The 23815-nt window shown below is 36.9% G+C and overlaps 1 protein-coding gene across 5 annotated transcripts in view; it reads left to right on the plus strand.

The window, feature by feature from the left end:
• The first annotated feature begins 42 nt into the window (after positions 1-42).
• The window catches only part of VWA3A (von Willebrand factor A domain containing 3A), a 29267-nt gene continuing 5494 nt past the window's right edge, over positions 43-23815 (plus strand). The window contains exons 1-31 of one of the 5 annotated variants that reach the window (XM_025155272.3): positions 43-212; positions 586-667; positions 1296-1416; positions 2211-2335; positions 2414-2488; positions 3205-3259; positions 3936-4034; positions 4817-4923; positions 5190-5315; positions 5702-5810; positions 6981-7046; positions 7510-7635; positions 9079-9217; positions 9307-9410; positions 9685-9765; positions 11607-11701; positions 12122-12241; positions 13123-13197; positions 13914-14058; positions 15020-15218; positions 15605-15675; positions 16654-16812; positions 17480-17570; positions 18627-18737; positions 19232-19329; positions 19466-19618; positions 20277-20385; positions 20989-21133; positions 21498-21642; positions 22664-22815; positions 23261-23387. In XM_025155272.3, the coding sequence (XP_025011040.2) occupies positions 1351-1416; positions 2211-2335; positions 2414-2488; positions 3205-3259; positions 3936-4034; positions 4817-4923; positions 5190-5315; positions 5702-5810; positions 6981-7046; positions 7510-7635; positions 9079-9217; positions 9307-9410; positions 9685-9765; positions 11607-11701; positions 12122-12241; positions 13123-13197; positions 13914-14058; positions 15020-15218; positions 15605-15675; positions 16654-16812; positions 17480-17570; positions 18627-18737; positions 19232-19329; positions 19466-19618; positions 20277-20385; positions 20989-21133; positions 21498-21642; positions 22664-22815; positions 23261-23387 (3273 nt within the window). In that variant the 5' untranslated portion in view covers positions 43-212; positions 586-667; positions 1296-1350. Of the gene's footprint in view, positions 213-243; positions 429-585; positions 668-1295; positions 1417-2210; positions 2336-2413; positions 2489-3204; positions 3260-3935; positions 4035-4816; positions 4924-5189; positions 5316-5701; positions 5811-6980; positions 7047-7509; positions 7636-9078; positions 9218-9306; positions 9411-9684; positions 9766-11606; positions 11702-12121; positions 12242-13122; positions 13198-13913; positions 14059-15019; positions 15219-15604; positions 15676-16653; positions 16813-17479; positions 17571-18626; positions 18738-19231; positions 19330-19465; positions 19619-20276; positions 20386-20988; positions 21134-21497; positions 21643-22663; positions 22816-23260; positions 23388-23815 lie in introns of those variants that run through there. The other 4 variants (XM_040647896.2, XM_025155273.3, XM_015294549.4 and 1 more) reach the window with 4 other exon arrangements.

Here is a 23815-nt window from a genome sequence, read left to right on the forward strand (position 1 = left end):
CGCCCTCTGGCGGCGGGAAGCGGCGCTCGCTGCTCCGTCTCCATCGGCAACGCCGTAACACAGCGCGCACGCGGCCGGCTCGGGGAGGGGCGGGAGGTGGCTCGGGCTGGCGGTACTGAGTGGGGGTCTGGAGGTTCTATCTACGGCGTGGCGGTACCCGGGCTGCCGGGACGTGAGGAGGAATAGGAGCTGGAGAGCCGTTTCCCGCTGAGGTGAGTTTGGGGCGGGACAGCGCGGCAAGCTGAGGTGTTTCTACCTCAGTGAGGTGAGGGGTTGGGCGGGGCGCTGCGCGGGTCTCTGCTGCGCCCCAGAGGTTGCTTCTGCCATTTTCTCTGTTTGAGCTTTGTCGTCGGTCTCTCAGTTGCACATACAACTAATAAACTGCCAAAAAAACCCACATCACATTGCTTCCAGAATGTTTTCTATAGGTGGGTAACTGACTCCTCGTTGAAACTGCTTTCTGATTTGCTGTTGTCCTACATGCCATGTAGTCATCGTTTATAAGTATTGCTTTTTGGAATGCTGTATGTTCTTGAGGTATTAAGCATTTTGCTGTAACAGTGTCTTGTTTTCTTTCTTTTTAAGACTGATTTGACTCTTGTAATGGATATACGCATCAGGAAGGTAGCACAGTTGTTGGACAGTGGTCAGTTCTTGGAAAGATTGGGTAAGGTCAGCGTTAGGAAATCCTGCTTGGACTTTATGAATGGACAGAATCAGTAATTGTAGCTTGTGTAACTGTGTAGCATGTCCCTTCAAAGCTTTTTGTCATATATCTAATGGAACATGTAAATAAGTGACAAAATATAAAACATAGAGGCATAGAATGGGTAAGATTGAAAAAGACCGCTAAGATCCTATAGTTCAACCCCAACCCATCCCCACCACCCCACTAAACCACATCCCTCCATGCCACGTCTCTGCAGTTCTTGAACACCTGCAGGGATGGTGACTCACCACTCTTACAGAGAAGTTGTTTTTCTTAATATCCAACCTCAACCTCCCTTGGGCAACTTAAGGCCATTCCCTCTTGTCCTATCATTGTTACCTGGGAGCAGAGACCAACCCCCACCTCACCACAACGTCCTCGCTTCCTGAGCTTCCTCCACACTGAACCATCCCTTTTTCCTCAGCTGCTCCCCATAAGACTTGTGCTCCAAATGCTTCACAGCTCCATTGCCCTTTTCTGGACACGCTCCAGGGCCTAACATTTCCCACATGAAGAACTTTAAAAAGGCTATATGAAGGAATATTATTGATAATAAAGTCATCCCATAAAATTTGGTGTCTTACAGGGTGACAGTCAAATCCAGTGCACAAGGTGACCACCCATTACAGCAGGATTAGACTATGTCTGATCTAGAACCAGATAATGGATTGCTGGTTACGCATGCTAATGAGATACAGGATCTGCTGGTAGGCGATTTTTCCTGCTAAATGGAACAACTAGAGAAGTAACACCCACTATAAATACACAGCGTAGAATAAATAAGCTGAAAAAGTTGATTTGTTTCCATAGGTATATTTGCATATGCATACAGGTAATGCGATTGGTAAAATCACAGAAGACATGAAGCTAGGTAGGGTTTCTTTGGAAAGATGAATCAGTCTGTAAATGTATCAGACAAAATGATAAAGTAGATTGAAAGTTGATACTGTGTTTTTTCTTTAGAAAAGTCAAAGACAATATATACCCTTTCAAAATCTGTGAGGCAGGTTTTGGAGATGCTTAATTTTTCTTCTTTTCTGGTAAATCACAAGTGTATACCTTTATATCTCTTACAGAACTGTTTCTTGTCTTCCTACCTACCTTCCCCAAACGGAGCTCTTCCTCCCCTTCTTTAGCTCTCATTGGGGAGTATTGTGAAACCTATTAACCTTGTATCTGAAATTCAATCCAAAATACTTTACCTCTGTGATTCAGGACTATGTTGACTCAGTCTCGCTGGTCATAAAGAATTTTCCAGGCTTTTTTTTTCTTATGGTGCAGTTCATATAAATAAAGCAGTAAACCTATTTCAACTGCAGAGCGTTTTTACTATTCCTTGTCCTAAAACTTACTGGTCATCAGATGTAGATGTATACCAGTGCCTAAAATTATTTTGTTCTTCGCTATATACAGCCTACCTGCAGCAATCCTTATATTTTTATCCCATTTGAATGACACGTTTCATTTTTTGTACAATATTCTTTTCTTAATTGATCTATAGACAACAGAAATGAAGAAAATACTGTCTAAAAAGGTGCAAAGCACAGAAGAATGGCTAAGAAGCTACAGTTTAGAATCCTTGCAATTAACATTAGAGCATCTGGTGAATGAAGGCACTATTATTTTGTGAGTACGATGTTGCACTTCCTTTAATTAGTCCTGATCTGTGTCCCTCCCTGATGTTAATTGCATGTAGTGTTCCAGGGATTCAAGAAGTGGTGTTGAGGAGATAGAGTTGGCAGAAGAGGCTGTTACCAGTTTTGAGGCCAGAGTTTCTGAGTAAGTCTTCATCCTCTTCATGGTTTTGATGCACAACTGTACCTCTGCCATCCAACCAGACTGTCAGATGTGGTTTAAAATAGAAGTAGCTTTGATTGTTTTGAAAAGGCAAAAGTTTTTTCTCACTTTGTAGTGCTGATGAGAACTTTCTATTCTCCAAGTTGTAAAAACTATGCAGTAGGTGATAAAAATAATTTGGTTAACATAGAACAATGTTTGGGGAAAACAAGTACTTTGTTTTGCCTCAGTTCATATATATTTTAAAATTCACGTGTTTAAAATCAGTCTGTAAATCCTGTGAGCGTGCTGCCTTCCAGTCACAGGGTTGTATTTCATGAGTACCTTTATCAATTGAACAGATGGTTTGATGGTTTTAAATGCGTCTCCTGTCAATAAGATCTGTGTGATGAACTAACTTAGTTCTGCCTGGTGCTTCATGCAAACACACTGCAAATATCCCTCTCCTTCTTCTCACTTGAATAAGCCAGAAACTAATGAGAAAACATGTCAGTGATCTGGTTTTTCAGCTAGCTCCATCTCTAGTCAGTTAAACACCTCTGGGAGAAGAAGTATTAAAATTGGTAGCCCTGTAATTGCTGGTTCTATGAGAACACTGAAAACAGTACTTTTAAAAGGTGATTTGACATGATGAAGGCAAGTTGTTGATTACATGCAAAAGAATGCCTTATCTAAAGCTGTGCTCTGGCTTTTGTCAGGGTGATTGAACTTTATCAGCAACGAATTCAGTGGCTGTTGAAGGACAGCAGAAAGGTAACTTGAACTTTTCAGTATGTGTTTAGAGGAGAACTCTATACAGTATTAAAGAATCAGTTAACCTTTGAGTACTAGTGAGAAGAGGGGTTCAGAAGGAAGAAAAATTGTTTTTCTTGCTCTTACATTGGTATCTGGGTTTTTTGCTTTCTAGGTGTTGTCTTTTTATTTCTCTTAGCAGTTTTAATGGGGCCCTCCCAGAACCCTTAAAGAGGAGCAGACAAAGCCAAGCTTAACTTTTGGCTGGAACTCAGCTGCCATAGTTGTGTGCCCTCTGCCACAACTGCTTCATCAGTCGCTGTGCCTCGCAGTGCCCATGGCCAGCAATGGGAAAGGGACATAACTCTGTCTCTGGTGGGACAGGGAAACAAGATGCATCCCAAAATCTAGCTTCTTGATTTAACCTGAAAGAGATGCTATGCCCAAAGTTATTTCTTATTGTCCCAAATGATTCACAGTCTTGGAAGGGAAGCAGTGTGACTTACTGATAAGGAGAAACAGGAGACATTAGTACCCTTTTGTTTTCTTGTCTGTCACTGTCTCATCTTTATGCTTGAAAGCTTAAAGTGAAAATAAATTTGTGACACCTGCATTTAACATGCTATTGTGTAGAATATACAGAAACATTTTTAAACTTTACATAAGCTTAATATTTACAGTACCTTCTTTTTTTAAGGTGTTTGGCCTTGTAAAAGGAACCAAAGTTGGACTTGTGGTTGATGTGTCTGGTCTGAGTGACAGACCTAGACTAGAGGGTTTTCAGAAAGATCTTTTGGTAAGTAATAATAGAGCAGACTTTGGCTACTGTAACATGTTAATCAAGACTCAGAGCTAAGGGGAGGGAAAATCCTCTTGAGTTCATAGTGTGCAATAAAGAGAAAGTTTTCTATTGTAGAAAAATATTCTTTAAATGACTTTGAAATTATAATCTTTGTCTAGATCCAAATAAACTACTGTAACCTACCATAGTAATAACAGCAAGTTTCTCAACGCTTGTACCAGCATTCTCTTTGATTCTAAACTTGCCTAACAGAAGCAACGTAGGAGCTAGAACCAAGCCATATATAGAGTACAGTTTCATTTCCTGCATTCAGGCATTATTTCAAATGGCTTGGTATTATTCAAATTCCTCATTTGTGCATTTTAAATAAAACAACTGAAAAGAAAATTCAGGTTTCAGTTAGTCTGTTTGGCTTAGCCTAACCTGTTGTTTAACCAAATCCATGAATATATATTGAAAATTTTAGTAATTACTTGGTGAACAAATATGCCCTTTGTAGAACAGTATGTTCTGTTTTGTGTGCACATCAACTGAAGAGAAGAAAAATATTCCATGTCTCTATTAACAAACTGACATGATTATTGTAAGTTTACCTGTCTTGTCTCAGTACTCCTCAGCAAATACTTGTGTGACTTGTTTTGGAAGCGTTTCTCTGTGGTAGCTGAAAACATTGCTGTCAACTATTTTTAGCAAATTTCTGGCTTTGTTCTTTTATATAGTAACTCTACTAGTAGCAGCATGGATAGCGATGTATTAACAGACTTTCTATTAATTAGTTCTTAATAGACGAACAGCTGTGTTATAAGAAGCAATTGTACTGCCTCTCATTTGGTACAGAAATTTCACCTCTGTGGGAGAGTCCAAGAAACGTTGGTGTTCATGTGTAAGTAAGTTAGTTTCTCTGTGAAGGTATTTCAGACCAGGGCTCCATTTAATTAGAGCAATCTGGAGATAATAATTAGTGTTCTTCATCTGGTGCCTGTAGTAATTTCTAAGAGAGAAAAAGAAGAATTGAGCGTGGCCAGTGATTTCATGGTGATTGTTCATGCATAAAATGACTTAGCAGCCCCTGTGCCTTGCAGTAATCTTCATGGTCTATTTTATTCAGCACCTGCACACAGAGTGCACGTGTTCCTTTTTTTCCCCTAGGCTAGGTGAAGCAAGACAGTGGGTACAGCAGCTGGCACCTGCAAGGGGCTGCAATTTGCTGAAAGCCTTAAAACATGTCCTTACAATGAAAGAGCTCAATTCTCTGGTGATTATAATGCAAAGCTGGTAAGTCCATTACCTGTTCTAACAACCAACTTTAACTTGGATACAGAATTGGTACAAGAAGCTGAACTTGTTACAAAAATAGTAATGGGCTACTTAGAGCTCATTTCATCCACCAGTCATTGTGAACCAAAACAGAATTGCAGTGCTTTTATTATCATTTCTGAGCAGAATCAAACACCAGAAGTAGTAACTCAGTAATTGTTGAAAGAGGGAGAGGAGGTAAAATTATGCTAAATGATTGGATTTAATTCCCATGATTTGTTATTTCTTTCTCATTTAATGTTTTCTGTCTTCTTCAGTATGACCTTTTTTCCCTCATTTGCTTACTGCCATCGCTAAGATATTTTTCTTTCTCTTTTCCATGTTTACTTACTTATTGAAATCAGCCCTGATCAGTCTTTGGAAATACTGGCAGACTATGCTCAGCAATGTATGCTGGGGAGAAAACTTCTGGTTCATGCTGTTACATATGATTGTGGCAGTCCTGCTGCTATTGTAAGTAACTTTCAATACTCACTTCCTTAAGTCTCCTGTCATTTATTTCCTATTCAGCTGCAATGTCTTCTCTCATACACTTGTGAAGGTGCTTAACTACCTGTTAAAGAGTTCTTGATCTAGATCTGTATTTTCCTCAGAGGAGTTTTGTACACATGAAATAACTTGTTTGGAGCATCTGTTTCTCCATTTTAATTCATACCAAAGCCAGAAGTGGCAACCAAATGTATTTGTGCAGTCTCTCGCTGGTGCTGTTTTGGCAGCTGAGGGGCAGTGATTATTTCCAGATAACCATCCTGTGAGCTCTTCTACAAGTGGAAACAGAAATGGGAGACTTGAGATAGACAGTATTGGAGTGAGGGTAAGTGGGCATGGCGAGTGGTCTCAGGAGAGAGATAGGAACTTGGGAGTGAGGTCAAAGGGGCACACAAGTCTCTGGGATAGGAATAATTATGTAGGGAATAGCACCAGTACGAGACCTAGCAGCCCTGCTCAAATTGCAGTGTTGATCAAGAGCAGTGTTTTGGGCGTGATGGCCTGAAGGAAGAGGAGGGAAGAAGGATAAGCAATTACTTCCAATTAGCTTCTGCACAGAAACTTGGTTTTAGGCGTTGATTGCTTGTTTAAGCTTATCACTGATACATATAGTGACTTTGCTGTCAGAGAGGACATGGCTGAGATCCTATTTTGAAGAGATGGTTGGGTGCAATAAGAATATTGAAGTTATGGTAAAAAGCATTGCAGAGGCAGCTTGTAGGAGAGAAGGAAATGGGAGAGGTGAAAAAAGCAGCATAGGCTTTAAGAAGGAAATGTGGGCAGCAGAAAGACTTCAGTAGATTTCAGTGATACACCTTTGACTAGCACAAGCCTGCCTGCAGAGGAAGTAGCTGGCATTTTGCCACAGTGAAGAAACCTGTGAATGAACACAGTGAATGAAGTTGTCCCTTGTTACCTATTTTGTAAATGACTTTACTGAGATTTAGAATATGCACTTAAAATAGGAGTTGCAAGAAAGCAATGAAAATATCCTGTAATCTCTTTGGCTTGCTCTACATGTACCTTAAAGATTCTTTATCTGTCTGTAATTAAGAATTGAATACTAACAACCCATGTTAACAACAGTGATTACCAAACCAAAGTAATTCTTTATCTTCCTATTTAAATTTGTAGGCAACTGTAAAAAACCTTGCAGAAGTTGTCAGTGGCTGTTATCATTGCTACACTTCAAAGGGGGAGGTAGGTGACAGGCAAATGACTTTTCTCTCCTATGTTTGGTGATTCTTCACTTTTAGAAGACAAACTGCTTATCATCTGAGCAGAAGTTTATGGCAATGCCTGTTTCTGAATGCATTGGTCACAGAACTGCTGAGGATGTGGCGAGTTGACCTGTGTTTATTGTTTCTGCAACTGAAAATATTTTCCTAAAAAGTGCAGTAAGTTTTGCAAATAATTCTCAGTGACTCAAAGCTGACGATTAGGATGAAAGTAGTGATGAGTTTATTGTAGACTGATTCAAAATAGTAAAAAAATAATGAATTTTTAATAAACTTCTGTATGTAGTGTCTGAGGTACATTTACACTCTATTCTACCACACCAGGCAGTTCTGTATGGATGCACACACATCAAATATTAAAGCTATCCTTGGTTGATGTTTGAATAGCAGTTAATTTTTTTTCCCTCTTGTTTCTATATGTACAGAATTCTGATAGTAGTGATGTTAATCTGCTACTTCAGGAATCCCACAAGGCTAAGGACCTACTCAGGAGTATCAAGCAGACTTTTCAAAGGCATGTTGGTGTCTCACTTATTAGTGGAATTGCAGATGTAAGTATAAATATATATATATATATATATATATATCCACGTATACTTTGAAGTATCAGAGTAGAAGTCCTTAGTGTTCACAGTATGAAAAAATATATTTGACTGTTCAGGTACTTTGATAAGTGAAGTCTGAATATTATATATTGGCCATCTGTTGTAACAGCAAAGTAAGGCCAAAATCAGCAAAGGAGACATTTTACTAGATGTTCTCCAAAATGTCTTTTCTCCAAGAAAATAAATTCTAAGCGCTCTTGATGAAATTTGGATGAGAAAGTAAATGCATCTCCTGTTAATTTTTCCTCTTTTTGTGTAGTGTTTGGAGAAATTCTAGTTCTACTTTGGCCTGATAGAGAGATTATTTACTCATATCTTTCTTTCACCCTGTGCAGATAGTCAGAAATGGAAATACATCTCCCTCTTTTGCCGTACTGTCATCTCTTTTGTAGTTTCCTGGAGCCTAGAAACTTTGAAATTTGCTGAGTTCACCTATAATTGCCCATCTTTCATGCTCAAAATTTGTCAGTGCTGTTCTACAAATCTGTGGCTCTGGAGGAACTTTTGTATTAACAAAATAGTCTGTTCTCTGCACAACTACTGTAGGCAGTTGTGTGAAGTGGACAAGATTGCTTTTGAAATGGCAGTGAAATTTTCCATCAGGTGTCTTTGCACATCTGGTTATCTGACCTGAGACATTCCAGACTAGAGGTAAAATGGTCGTCTATGAATAGCATTTCTAGCTCTGTTTCTCCTCATCCTCTCTGTTGTGTGTATTTAGTAGTAATACAGACTTTTTTTTTCCTCTTGTCCAACCTCATAAATATTAAGAACCATACAGACTACATAGGAAGCAGAAGTCACCCTGAAAAAATGCTGACTGTCCTATATCCCTAAGTAAAAGCATGTCATTTCAGAGTCGTATTAATTAAATCTTTTGTATGAAAAGGTGTCTCCACAGGTTTCCATTCATTTATAAAAAATAGGTCTCTTACACATTTTTTGTAAGTAAAAGAGTTCTAATGTCCCGTAGGAGTTTGCTGACTTGTTTGCATTGTTGTGAATGAATGGAGAATGTGTTTCATTTTGATTTTGGGATCAGTACAGGTAGGAAATGGAGAATTCAAGCTGTGGTTTGTGTGTAGTGCTGATGGTTTTCCTACCTTTTTTAGCAAAATACCTGTTTTCCCATGTACAAATACGATGTTTTCATTTTCCCTGTGGATTTCTGCATTGTGGCTAATGGAGTGAAGTTAATGGAACGCTGTCTGACAAAATCTATTTCTGGGAGGACCAGTGGTAGCTGTTTTTGAAGTATTCTAATTACTGCGATCTCAGCACTTAGTAAAACTAAGTAAAACTAACATTTTATGCTGAATGTTTAGATTGAGTGTGAGGGAGTGAAAATATGCAAAAACTTGCAAGACGTTTTCTTAAAATCCATTGTAGGTTTCCACAGAAGTTGCAAATGCAGCAATTCCTTGCTTCCTACCAAAGCCTCCAAAGCACGAAGGACCATTAATTATTCAAACACCACATTTCCTGGCCAGAACTTCAACAGACTGGTTAAAGACAAATGGATTGAAAGGTAGCACAGAAGGAAAAGCACAACAGATATGAAATAGGAATTGAAGATAGAGAATATGTTTTATTTAATTTTTTTGTTCCTTGAAATAGCTAGGAAGTTAAACCTTTATCAAGTTTTGGCTCCCAATGCTTTTTCTCCTGTGGAAGAATTTGTACCCATTCTTCAAAAAACAGTATCATCAACTCTACACGAGGCAAGTGAGGGGGACCTGTTCCTTTTCTCTTGTTGGGTTTTTTGTTTGTTTGGTTTGGTTTTTTTTGTTTGTCTGTATTTCTTTCTACTGCTACTTTTTCTAATTAAAATTGGTGCTTTATGAGATAATGATGTTCTGTGGGTTTTGACTGAAATTTGAGTTGTGGATTCAGATCAGAAACATTATTCTTAAGAATAATTCAGGAAGGAATTCCATGCTCTTGTAGCTTATATATGCTTCTGTAAGCACATAACTGTGTTATTTATCCTTCTAGAAAGCTATGATGCAGTTTGAATGGCATGATGGAACTGTGAAAAATATTCACGTTGACCTGCCAATATTATACAAGTATCAGGTGGGTTTTTTGTAGGGTCACAACCTTATCAGGGTCAATTACCATCTAAGTTTTCCGCATTAATTGCAAGAGCAACATTTTAGCCTTTACTGTGTTCCCCTAACGCTCTTACCATGCACCTGGGCAATTTATATTTCTTAATATGAGTGTTGAGGGAAAATGATTTAGGTGTGTTTTCAGCATTTTCAGCGCTGGAAAGCAGAACTTATTTCCAAGTTCTTTATAGAAGGCTCTCATACTTCTTTACAGTAAGGTATCAGTAGTATGTGCAAGTTCGGCATTTGTAGTTAATGTTTTAGCATATGCTCAACTATTCTTTCTACTTAGAATGAATTCTGAAAATTGTGACAGCATGCTGCTGCAAATGACATCATTTGAATTAGTTGAATACTGAACTGCACTTGTCTCTGCAGAGACTTGGTCTCTATTAGCAAAAATTATTTTGCGTGTTTGATGAATACACCTTTGGCAGTTGTGCCTCCTATGAGGAGAATGTAGACAATGTGTGACAGGCACACTGCAGAAGATGCCACCTGATTCTTGGGAAACCACAACATCAGCTAAATCCTTCTAGTGACAGCTTGTATGGAGTTTTTTTCTTTCTTCTTCCAAAGTGAATGTGCTAGGAGGAGCAGCTACTGTCTTCTGGCACTGCTGGGTATGTGTGGGCAGTGAATGCCACAGCTTTGGTTCTGCAGTTTAATGTCAGCGGTGAAATATGGTGGAGGGATTTGAATCCTGGGAAAAACAGGAGGATTGTGCAACGTGATTTGATGAGCAGAGGCTCACAATGCTTTCAGATCTAGAATTTCACATCTTTCAGTATGGACAAGACAAGAACTGTCCTTAACCTGGGGCAAAATGCTGCAATCACAAAGCCTTGTTATGCTATTTGTTAGCAGGAAATTAGTGGGAAACTACTTTTATGAAAGAGTATAAGAATGTTGAGCACACCCCGTCGTGTAGGCCTGGAAAGCTGGATAGGGTTCAGCCAATAAAGCTGATTTATCTGATGGTACTAATTGCCACATTTATTTTGACAAATCTGGGCAATACTTATACAATTCCTACTCCTTGCCTTCCAGTCTACAACTGTGTCTTTAAACAGTTTCTCAATAGTCTTTAATGCCTTAATCCCTTTAAGGGATCACAATGATTTCCATAGCAAGCAATGCAGTATTTGCCTTGTAAGACTGAAAGGGTCAATGAAGACAATTTAACAAGACAAGAAGTAGGAAAGCATCCAGCTATGTACTGTCCCACGCTAGAAATAGAAAGATGGTGATAAATAAGAAAGGTGCAGAGTAAGGTAGTTTCCTTTTGGGTAAAGCAGTGTCTAAATTGCAATGGCACAAGGAAAGTCTCTGGTAGTATACCTTATAGTTTCTTTCTGGGTTCCATGCCTCTTTTCTACCTTGATTTGTCCTCACATGGGTAATGCATACATATGTTCACAAAGGTCAAATTCTGTAGAGTTTGGACAAAGGACCTTAATGTCTTCAAATCAATATGGTGTTAAAAAAAATATGTGTTTGAAAATATTTTAAGTTTTATATTTTATTACAAATGTTGCCTGAAAGAGGTTGGTTGTTTTATTTTTTTCTGGCCGCTATTTTTAATCATGCTAAGAAAGTGAAGATGAAGAGAATATTTTAGACCCTATGTTGGGCTTTGTCGTTTTATGTTTATCTCATGGATTGTACTCTGCTATCTTAAAATGAATAAGAGTCATTACTATTTGTCACCACTGTCATGTTACTTCTGGATTAAGTGTTTGACTATGAAATATTTACTTGAATATTTTTATTTTTTATCTTAAATTTTCTATATTTTATCCACAGAAACTCCTTGCTAAAATGGTAAGAATCTATGAGAAACGAATTAACTGGCTGTCTGTTGCTAGCAGAAGGATCTGGGGAAGTGTTTGTGAGAGGAGGTATTGTATTCCGACAGTCCTGGTTTTGTGTACTGGTGATGATTTTAATTTGTCAACCCCTGCTTTATGTGTAAATGAACACTAAGGAACACAGGGCAGAAAACAGTCAGATGTAGAGACAACAGTTGCAGATAGGACCAGTGCAAGCAATCCACTTTTGACAACAGATACTGATATTCATTTGTTTACTAATCTAGTAAATTTACAGTTCTTATCAGTCTACAAAAAACTTTGTCTTTAGCAACTTCAGTTGCATAATTGCTCTTATTGTCTTGCTTACAAACATTGAATATGAAGTTTCAGATAAATGTTCATACATTTTTATACGCAGCTAGATGTTTTCTTTGGTGAGCTCAAGAATGCAGTGAAGATGATAATTAAATAATTTTTTTTTTTACGAATAACATGTTTCTTCTATAGGGTGGTTATACTTGTTGACATATCAGTGACAAACTCTATGTGCATCATCCATATCCAACATTCTTTGCGACTTCTACTTGAGGAACAAATGTCAAATAAGGATTGCTTCAATATTATAGCGTAAGCAGTACTTACAGTTGTTTTAAAATAAATGTAACTTTGCAGTGAAAGAAGTATGCTGATAGACTGTCGTTACCAATGGGGATAGTTTAGAATTTTACTTGTATTTCACATTTTATGATGAAGTAATTGCAGGAGTAGCACTGACAAAACTGCTTGCTAAATATATGGATCGGATGTATAGAAACTAAATCAGTAATTAAAATGATTGTTCTGTTTTGGACTGGCTGAAACTGGTTGGATCAAATTCTTTTCTTGTGTCGTTCATAACAGTGTGAGTTCACATGGCAGAAACTTTTACTAGAAGAAGGTTTTGGAGGTGTCTCAGCACTACTGAGAATGCACTTTAAATTTTACAGTGACTCCAGTACTTCTTTAATGTTTAATTCTTCTTTAACTTCTGTACTCACACTGCTAGTCAGAAACATATGACACAGCAGCTGGGCAGATATCTGACTGACAGGTAAAAAAGAGAGGCAACAACTTACGGAGTTCCAAAATTGATGGGAGAACGGAACCCTTACTTCATAACATGAATGAATGCAGGCAGCGTCTCAGGGTTATTGGCTTGGGGAGTGTGTTGTTTGTCTGTTGTTTTGTTTCAATTGCAATCCTGCCTTACCTCTGCTGAGCTTTTACTGGCTCATTTAGCATCCTATTCAAGAAAAAAAAAAATGGAATCTGGCCCACTGCTTTGAAAATATGACTACCCCTGAGTGATGGATAAATGTGAATAACTAAATGGTGTGAAACAGGAAATAGATAACAATTTTACCTGTGTAATACCCTAAGACAGATTTATTGTCAGATAATGCTGTTAGTTCTTTTGTTTGTTTTAAAGCACAATGTGGGAATTAATTGCTGTTATCTTTCTCTAAAAGATTTGGGAGCCACATTGTGCCTTGGCAGCTGGAGCTGGTTCCTTCACAGCCAGAAAACTTACAAAAAGCTTGGAGGTAGGATCAAATTCCTTTCCCATACCTAGGAATTCAGTGAGCATAGATACTGTAAAACAGATATAACAAAGAAATAAAATGAATCAGCATTCTCAACAGTTTAGACAATTCTCAAGTTTATAATATCACAAAAATACTTTGCCATGAACTGTTCTATGGTGATTTTTATGGATGGTTTGTAGTGAAAACTGTCATAAAGTTCAGTATGTCCTAGTGTCTTTGTATTTCGTATGTAATAGAGTATGTATATACACAAATACAGAAGTTTTTAAGAAATGCACAGATAACATAAAGAATTTAAAGTTACTTCAGCTGAGATCTGGAAGGTAAACTGTTTTTCCCCATATACACTGAAACTAAATTTCATGTTCCTCTTCGTGGAGTTATACCCTCAGTATATTATACCTCAGTATATTATACCTCTGTAGTTTTCTTTTATTCCTGTTAGTTCTGCTATTACAGCTTTTCCACATAAAATTAAGGGGAAATTCTTTCACCTCTGTGCTCTGAAACTTACCTTAAAAAGTAGTTTGCTATGGTGGAAATACAGAAACTAGAACAAATGTTTTGAATCCTTGTATGATCTAGTTTCGATGGCTGTGGTCAAAAAACTATAGATCCCAGAGCAGTGTTATTGAAGATTCAGAGTTCTCTTACTGCTTTAAGCAGAAACAAAAGCTTTGCTCAATTCACTCCTTGAAATGTAAACTTCTCAGGTGGGTTTTGAGGTTGCAGTGCAGTGGGAGTAGGAATTTCATGAGTGCTCTCAGAAGAGCTGTGGAAGTTGACTTCAAAGAAAAGGATAAACACAAATCACAAGGACTTTACCTGCTGACTACTGGAATACCTGATCAGGAAACGGTGAGTATCTTTACAGCTTTTACAGTTCTTCTGTAAATTCCCATCAGAGTTAATCTCAACTTTATTTTTTCTCTCTTTTTTCTTTTTGGCTGTTTTTCATAATGTGTTGGGAGAATACTTCTCCATTACATATCTATGACTGTACAAATGTCAGAATCTCAGATTTTTGTTTCTGCAATCACTGTGTGTTGGAGGTTGTAATTAATAGTGCACAAATCGGGAAATTCTCTAGTAGTATTTTTAAGATCTTTCGCTCACTCCAACTTTGGCCATCATTGTACTACATATTTCTGAATGTGAAGAAACCCACTCAGACTCCTCACATTGTATCATTTCTTTATGGGATCAAAGCCACAGATAATTGTGCAGTGAAACTTCATAGTACACTCTATAGAAACAGCACCTATTTTTAGTAACAGTAATCCACTGCTTGGGTATATTTTTGTAGTGCACGTGCTCTGTGGCTGTTAAGCCACTTCCATTGCCTAGAATGTCTGAAGATGCAGTAATCCAATTGGAGTAACCGTGCGTTTACTATAGGTCTGTCTTGTCTATCTTGCTAAACTGGAAATTCTGCACAAATCTAAGAAATCATTAAGAACTGATGTAGAAAACATGGAAGAGAATGATGCATACAAAAAATCCAAATGAATTATTTTCATCCCTACTTCTTTGCAACAGTGCATGGCCAGCTTGAAGTCCATGACCTTGTGCTTTTGATTCTCATAACTGCCTCCACCTCACTTGTAGGCTGCGGCATTGCCACTAGTAATAACAAAGGCAGTAGGTTTGGAATACATGCGTTAGTTGAGGAGGCATTCAGCTATTCAGGTTATAGTCCTGTGTTGAATTATGCAGGTTAAGAGTGCTTGCTCATCAATTCAGGAAAAACTGGAGATGCTGGAAACTCATCCATGATACAGAGAGACTTCTGATTTTTTAACTTATTTTTGCCTTGTAGCACACAGTCAGTGCCTATGTGGCTGAGGCTTGCAGAGGTTTTGATTTGCATCTTCATGTCTGTCTGTTCAGCGTAATGGAGGATGCTGACTCCTGTGGGATTATTCCAGCCCGCTATGCTACCCCAACAGAAACTGCCATTGCTTTTAAAGAAATAGTACAGGCTGCCAATGGGAGATTCCATTGGTTTGGAGAAGCAGGTATGTGAAAAGGAGAGTCAGCGCTTAGTTCCTGATGATTCATTAAGTAGTATGTATTATTGCATTTTTTACCTCAAGTTTAGTTTTTAGGTTACAATAATGTTACACTAGCACTGAGATAGGAACAGAGGTCTTAGTTTAATTAAGGCTTTTGGTTATCTTAAGGAGCATTGTAATACAGCATTAATTTGAGTTTTTCTATTAAAACTCACTGTTTCCTGCTAGGTATTTTAAAGATACACAGTTAAAATTTATTTGCTAGTGTAGTAGGCAAAGACAGCCTATCAAATGGGAAACAGAAGGCTTTTTTGTTGTTGTTGTTGTTGACATACTCTACACTTTTCTGTACACTTAAAAATACTGATTGGCATATATTTGCTTATCAGGTATTTTTGAAAGTGATGATATCACTGTTATTGTATCTGAAATGGAAAAAGCAAAGAACTACTCCCAAAAGGTATGAATTACATGTATCTTTTTAAATTATGCTTTTCTTCAGAAAAAAATTGAACAGTATTTGTTCAGCTGGCAGTGCAGAAAATTGGACAACATGAAATTCCTTGTAAGACAGGGAGGAAAACTACAGAATGTGAGAATGGCCACTTAGCTTAAACATGGACTGGAAAGCAGTGATACAGTAGCACTGCAGTTGATGGCTGTTTGAGTGTCCATGATTTCCTATCAAATATAAGGAGTTGACAATTGAAGTGATTCTCCTGTTTTTTGCCAATCCTAAGATAAGTTCTTCTCAAGTAGAATGGTTCATATACTCCTTTTAATCACAGTGTAGGAAAGGGTTGTCAATTGCACAGTACATTTCTCTAATATTAAAATAAATAAATAAATAAAAGGTTTCCTGAAGCATAGTAAGGGTGTAGAACTAGACAGCCTCTCTCCATATTATATGCATGTAACTTTTTTCCCAAGATAGGTAACACATTTGCTGGGGCAGTGTCCAGCCTGGCTGTATCAAAGTTTCTTTCTGAAGCGTGAACAGAAAGATAAGTGCAATGAGATATCTGGCCAGAGATCAGAGCAACTTGTTAAATGCAAGTCTGAGATGAAGTTTTTTGTTGGTTGTGATGTGTTTTGTTTGATTTGTTTTGTAAAGATCAACTGGTGAATATTCAATAGGATCTTAAGTTAGATAGTATTGTTTAGTGGTTGAATGTATTTGGTTCATCTTCTGCTCATTTTTCCTGGGCTTTGTGCGTATAGTGTTGCTTTTTCTTTTAGAATGTTTGCTCAGAGCAGGGAGGATTTACTTCCCGTGTGTTTTAGTGAGTACAACACAAAGAGGTGGTGAGTAGTTAAGCATTACCTGATTATTATTTTTATAATAAATAAAATGAATACTAATTTTATTAAATACAGGATGTCTGTCTTTGAAGTGTCATGTTTATGAATTACTAAGCACTGTGAACTTCCATTTCAGTGTGCATTCTTAGTGGAATCCTTAAAGCAACGTTCAGGAAATCAGCCTGCTAATTCATTTATAGCAGAAGCAGGTGCAACCACGGTTGTCACGAAAGAGAAAAGAAGGCCACAGAAGTTGCCATCTCCAAAACCTACAGCTCTGAGTCTGGCTAGAATGGTTTGAAATCCTTCACAGTTCCATTTTAAAATACAGTCTGTTTTAATTAGTGATTTTAACTCTCATGTGCTGGTCTTTGTCAGAGAAGTGCTCAGGCTGAAAATTTGAGGGAAGTATTAACAGTACTGTGATTCTACTGTGGATTTACATTTTAATTTGCATTCAAAGTGCTACATAAAAAAAAGTACGTCTTACTAAATCCTGCGAAGTAATTAAATATAACTGTAGTAATTAAATAACATTGTAGTATCTAAAATTATCTAAATCGCCCCTTCTCTGACCTTAAAAATTCAGTTTTTAATAGAAGGCAAAGGATAAACATGCTTTATGAAGTTTCTTTTATTTAGCAAGTCCATCCATTACCATAATACACTCTCCTTCATGTCGCAAAAATGGTCCAACCTCATCTGATTTTAGATATTAGTCTTCAGTTTAATGGCAGCAGAAAATCTGCAGGATAATTAAAACAGAGCAATTAGAGTTATTAACCTAGCAAGAAATTACACATTAATGTGTCATAATGGCAACCTGCTAGCTAGTAAAAAATGCCAAAGTAAAACAGGCATTAGAGAATAATGGAAGATAGTTCCAGTTTTGAATAAGTTAGGCAATTATGATACTGTATGGTTAAAATACTTCTTAATCTTTTTACTCTTTGTGCTTATAGCATATTAAAGACAAACACGGTGCAGAGAAAAATACCTCCATAAGAGTAGCGGCGTGGCGTCCCACCAGTGCGAAAGCAGAAATTCCACCAGGTCGGCATGGATGAGGGGCTTCTTGTCTTTGTTTGGGGGCTGCTAAAAATGAACTATTAAATTACACCTGAAGGATTTAAGTTTTTAGAAACACTAGCAATTTTTATCTGCAGACAGAGTGGTGGGGGGAACATTGCGGTTTTTGAAATACCTCTAAATGGGTTGTAGTTGTAATCTGTCTAGATTAGGAGAGGAAGAATGTTGCCCAGCTGTATAACTGTTTCCATGTCATTTGATTGAATATTCATCCTGTATCAGAAAACATATATGGTGGAAAGAAGAGCCTTCCTCTGTCACATGCCTGAAAGCATAATTAAAACCTCACCTGTCTTTGTTTACAATTTATACTTTTTTTTTTTAAGTCACAACAATTCAGAGATTTATTATTAGTTTAATATATCATGTTTTTGTTAATATTCTTCTAAGAAGTTGTTCCAGTATGATCCAGTAACAAAGGAAAACTGTAACACAAATGTCAGGTTATCTGAAGTGCTGTCTTCTGCAGCTACTGCTGGTGCATGGAACAGCTCTTAAATTGATTCTGATCCCTGGTGGTCAGTTCTTCCATTTGCATAATTTTCCTGTTTTGTTCTTTATGTCTTTGCTAACATCTGCAGGGGTTTGTTTGCTTTTTTGTTTGTTTATTTGTTGATTTTTTTGCATTAAATTTGGGCCTTTGGTACTGATTGATTGATATCAGATTCTTGATATTCAGTAACTTTCACAAATCTGGATTCATATTTACATGTGAGCTGTTATGTGCCATGATAACTGAATGTTGCAACAAATGCTTTGCTTGTTCTGAACTCCTAATCCTTTCAGATTATTCAGTATGACATTTTTACTGATGTTAATTTATAAACTGTAAAGATTACGGTTTGATTCATATGTAACTAATTCTGTAATATGGATACTTCTTAATTGGTATCTGAGAAAATTAAGTATGTGTAACTGTGGCAACTGAAGAACTGGATTGCATGTCAGAGTTTTATCCTCATCTGAATTAAGTCAACATTTATGGTGTTGCTGGTTGTTGTTTTTTTTTTTTCTTTGTAGTACAAGCAATAAAACAATGGCCTCAGGCTGAGAAGAGAAGAAAATATAAACCAAGGAAACAGCCAGAATGTTCTGTGTCAGTATTTTATACTGACAAAGGAAGAAATGTGGGTATGTGTCACCAAGATATAATGGGTGAAGCCTTTTTACTGGCAGTCATTATGATAGAAAACTGTTTGGATACTAAGTCACGTATGATCAGTGAGCTGTAAATAATGGGTGGAAGTGAGTGTCATTTATCAAATAGGGGTGGATTTGGAGTTTTTTAATTTGACTTTTGGTAAAGTGCTTTGTGATCTTCTGGCCAAAGATACTTCAAGGAAAAATGCTGTCATGCCTTAGATGACAAGAAGATTTTGTTTGGAATTTTTTGAAGATAATTTTGAAGATAAAATGACTTATTGTGTACTCCTTCATATAGAAATTCTGAATTCTTGTCAAATGAAAAATCGTCTGTGAAACACTCAGGTTTTTGTTGTGGTTGGTTTGTTGGTTGGCTTTATTTTACCAACAGGGATATTTTCATGTGGCTCCAAAAGGGCTATGAGGTCACATGTGAAGGGCTATGAAGAGGTAACCTAATGTTCCCAAGTGTTTCTTGCTAGGCACAGTATACCGAAATTATCCAAAGACCGTTTGCATAAGAAAGCATGTTCCCTCCGTCAGATTGCCACAAAAGGAGGAAATCTGTTCAAGCAAAGAGGTATTTTGGTCCTTACCAATAATTTTAGAATTCTTAATGTGAATTAATGTGAACATTTTAATTGTGATTATTGTATTAGTACTTGAATAGTTCTAAAATTTACTAACAACCAATTACACCTTTTTTTTCTTACAAGTGGCTGACAAAGTACAGCATTAAAAAGCTTAAACTGGAATTGCCCAGACTCATGTTTGGTCCAGGCTGCACTCACCAAAAGAAAATTGTGAAGTCTCTGCACAAGAAAGTATCAGCAAAATACTGCACTATCTTCCCTAGTGTAGAAATCAATGTAAGCTTTTGTAGATTTTATGTACGTATATCATCAAAAGGCTGTGTGTTTGCTAAATGCAGTGCATGATAATCAGTGTTTGTGAGATGTTAGTCTTATGTCCTCTCCACTGTTTCCTGTTTTTCATTCTAAATGCACCTGCGAGTTGAAAAGTAGAGAAGGTCTCCTATTCACCACAAAAAATACTTAGTGTATTTGAAATGTGAACAGCATGGGATCTTTAGAATGTTTGACATCTCCTCTTCATCCTGCATGTATAGTAATATAAAAATTTATTTTTAAGTAAAGCTTTGGGAAATCATATGTGAGGGGAAGCTACAAGAATGTTGGATATTGATTGGTTTGGTTTGCGTAGTGACCAGAAAAACATAGCAGGTTAAGGCTAGGATATTGCTGGTTTATTTTATCTATGGAAGTGTCAAAAGGAGTGCAACAGATGCATCTGTCCAGACAAGTTATTTAATTTTGTTGCGTGAAACAACAGGCTGAAATAAGAACTAGGTTTTCCTAATTTGGGTAAAGCAGTTGTTTAGTAGCAACTGAGTCACAGATGTTCTTTATGCTTTTTCATAAAGATAAAAAAAAAAAAATGCTGATGCAGGTACTACATACATAGCAGCTGTTAACATAAGATGCTTTTGTATGAACAATTTTTCAGGGGGTTGTGAGACATGTGCAGGTTCAATCTAAAGAACTGGAAATCTACATTGAACAAATGGAGAAGGTGTTGCTACGCTATCTACAGAGAATACAGTGGCTTCTGTCAGGTATTGCTATGCATCTTTCCTATAAAGCACGACCTGTCGTGTTTGTCCTGTGATTTGTAGCGGCATAATTGTAAAATTCCATTTCTTGATTGCTTTTTGTTTCAAACTCTGCTCTGGAAACTCAGTTTTCATTTTTCTTTCAATACATATGTATATCTTGTTTTAGCAATAAGCTTTTGTTTGTAGACAAAAACATTAATGAATTGTGTGCTTGGCACACAGTTTGAAATTATCAGAGTGGTAGCAGCTGCCTCTTTTAACGTAGAATTATTGCTTTCCAAAACTATTTTGATTTGTTATTCATAAATAATTTTGTTAGGAAATAGTTACTTTTTTTTTCTGTATTGCAAAGTTCAATTTGTTTTTAGTGCAAATGGTAATCATTGGCTAGTAATTAATGCTTGTTAGTATTGGAAATGGCAGAAGACTTTCCTATCACTAATCCTTGAACAACCTAGTATCCACTCATACTAGAATTTGTTATGTATTAGTGTGTCCAGACTAACTCCTGAAGATGGAAGATTTTACCACAGGCTCAATAAAATCGTATGTTTAACATAATAAGTCAATGTAATAACACTTAGTTTTAATGATCTGGTGCAGGAAGTCGAAGATTGTTTGGTACCATATTAGAAGCAAATGTCTGTGTTTTGATCGATACATCTGGTTCCATGGACCCATATTTGCCACGTATCACAAAGGAACTTACCTCCCTTATCTGGGAGCAGCTGAGAAAAAATGAAGTCAGGTATAATAAACTGCTGATAAACACTGCACTGCTTCTGCACTACTTCTGTAATTAAGAAACAAAACAGCACTGATACACAGTTCTTTTCCTGTTGTTTTTCCTTTCAACCACTTTGTATTTCTCATCTCTCTACCATTTGGGCCACATTTCCAGTAGGCTGATACAACATGTTTACCTTTTGGGACTCAACATTCCAATGAGCTTTCAGTTGATACAGAATAACTTATGTTTTCTTACCCTTTATTCCAGTAGTACGTTGTTGGTTTTGTTCATTTGTTTTTGTTTTCTGTTTCAGAAGTGTCTTATACAATGTGACTGATAATATTGGTTAGATTTAATTGTTGTGGGCCATCTTTCTCCCAAGGTTTAACCTGCTGAGATTTGCAGAAAATACAGAGAGTTGGAGGGAGCATCTTGTAGAGGCAACTGATAAAACATGTCATGATGCTGTGCAGTGGGTGTCCAAATTCCATGCTCATGGTAATACCCATATCCTTATGGCTTTACAGGTTAGTAAATTACGTTCAGTATTTTGGAGAAGAAAAGGTGTTTTGTGGTGATAAAGCACTTCCATTTGACTGATAATATTTGAGGAAAACTTTGGTCACAATATAAAACACCTCTTATACTGAAAACATTTAACGGATCTGGAATCAAGCCACAGTTCATGTCCACAAGGCTCACAAATACAAGCATGCACTGCTCATTCTCAGTTTAGGAAAAATGTGAAATGTCAATAGTTGCATCAGTCTTTGTGTTCAAAGAGTTCTGGAGAAAGAGAATAGCCAGTACTGCTTATGTACGGCTGTGATTATGGTATATTTGGCATAAGCCAAACAGGAATTTTAAAGAAGCAGTGATGGTTGGAATCACACAGACACTGAGTGTGATTCCTGGCTTTCGGAAGCAGGGAAACTTCTCCTATAAAAATTCTTAATGTAGAAATTAACTGGTCATAACAGCTTAAAACAGGGCCTGCAAGAACTTGCAATTTCATGAGAAATTTTAGTCTAAATGAGCGATTCTTTTTATAGATACTTTTAAAGAATCTTTATATACATTTTCTGGAATTCTTGGCAGATCAAGTGCAGTAGAATTGTAAGAAATATCTATATAGAGGATAAGTTTGCTGAGCCAATTATCATAGCAAATGTTCATGATATAGAAAGGCCAAATCCTAATTAGCCTGATTATCAGATATTAAGCATCTTTTACTCCCCCAAAGTGTGATGAAAGTCTTCTGTCAGCAGTTCTACAGAACCAGTTAAGGGGATATACTCACTATTGGCTTATTGCAGTAACTCAGTTTTGGTGGTGCTCTGCTTGTGTGTGTTGTACCTCGTGCTACAAATTATCTGCTTGTTTATTTTTATAAAGGTATATATTTGATTTAGTTCATTTTAGTGAAAAGAAAAAGAGAAAACTAACTTGATAATGAAGCTGTCTTGATTGGACTTGAATGTTTTCATTTTGAAGTATAACTTTTCATATAAATCTTTTCATTATTTAAGCTTGTTTTCTGTTTTTTAGAAAGCTCTCAGTTTCCAAGATGTAGAGGCATTGTATATACTGACTGATGGAAAACCAGATACCAGTTGCAATCTGATTTTGAAAGAAATTGAAAGATTGAGAAAGCAACAAGATATTAAAATCCACACCATTTCTTTTAGCTACGTAGACAGGTATGTGATACATAGCAAGAACAAAAAAAAAAAAACAAAAAACCACGACAATCTTTAAAATGATTATTTACACAAAACGTTCCTTCCTCTGTGATTCCCTGTGGAATCTCCCAGCTTTTGGTTTTCTTACCCTTTGTGAAATATTACTACCTTTCCTTGCCGACCTGTCTTCTGAACTTTTTGATTTAGGTTCTTATTTTGGTTCTGGTGGTACAGTGAGCCTCTTGTTAAAAAAAATAACCTGTCTTCAGAGGTTATGATAACTAAGCAGTGTATATTCTTCCTTAGCTCTTGAAGGTTAGAAGTGATACAGAAATTTAAAACCAAGTCTTCTAAACTGCTTGTTTTGATATAATTTTTTTTGAGGAATTCTCGGAAATTATTATTTTTATTCCTGCTTTTGGATAAATAATTTTCATAAGTGACATTACTTTATTGTTAACAGAGAAGCAAATGAATTTCTGAAGAAGCTTGCCTCCCAGACAGGAGGGCGCTACCACTGCAGTTTTGGAGATGTGGATGGACAATTAGCAGCACACCGAATGCTGACGGAAGGATTTGATGATGAGGATGTACGTTAAATGGTTTGGCTCTTGTTGGATTTGGTTTTGTTTCATTCTGAGTTAGTTCTTTTTCTGTAGTCAAACTGCATTTAAAAAAGAAGAAGCACTAGCAGAATAAGACAGGACTCCTAAATACTTCATATTGAAAGGAGAAATCCTAATATCTCCTTGCCTGTTTGTCCACTGCCTTGACCAGGTGGCCAAAGCTTTGAAAGAAGTACCTAATGCAATATATATTTTTGGAAGAGAAACAGAAACATCCCGTGTCTGGACACTTTTTTTTTACCCACATCATCTTCAGTTACATTTGTCACTGTAAAATCCTCATATAGTGTTTAGCATATTAATGTTTTAACAGGAAATCTTAATGATTGCCACAGTAGAAAAGTTTGTTAATGAGCAGAATCTTATTTAATACAGAGTTGCTCTGCTCTCTG

Source organism: Gallus gallus, chromosome 14 (assembly GCF_016699485.2).
Source record: "Gallus gallus isolate bGalGal1 chromosome 14, bGalGal1.mat.broiler.GRCg7b, whole genome shotgun sequence".
NCBI lineage: Eukaryota > Metazoa > Chordata > Aves > Galliformes > Phasianidae > Gallus > Gallus gallus.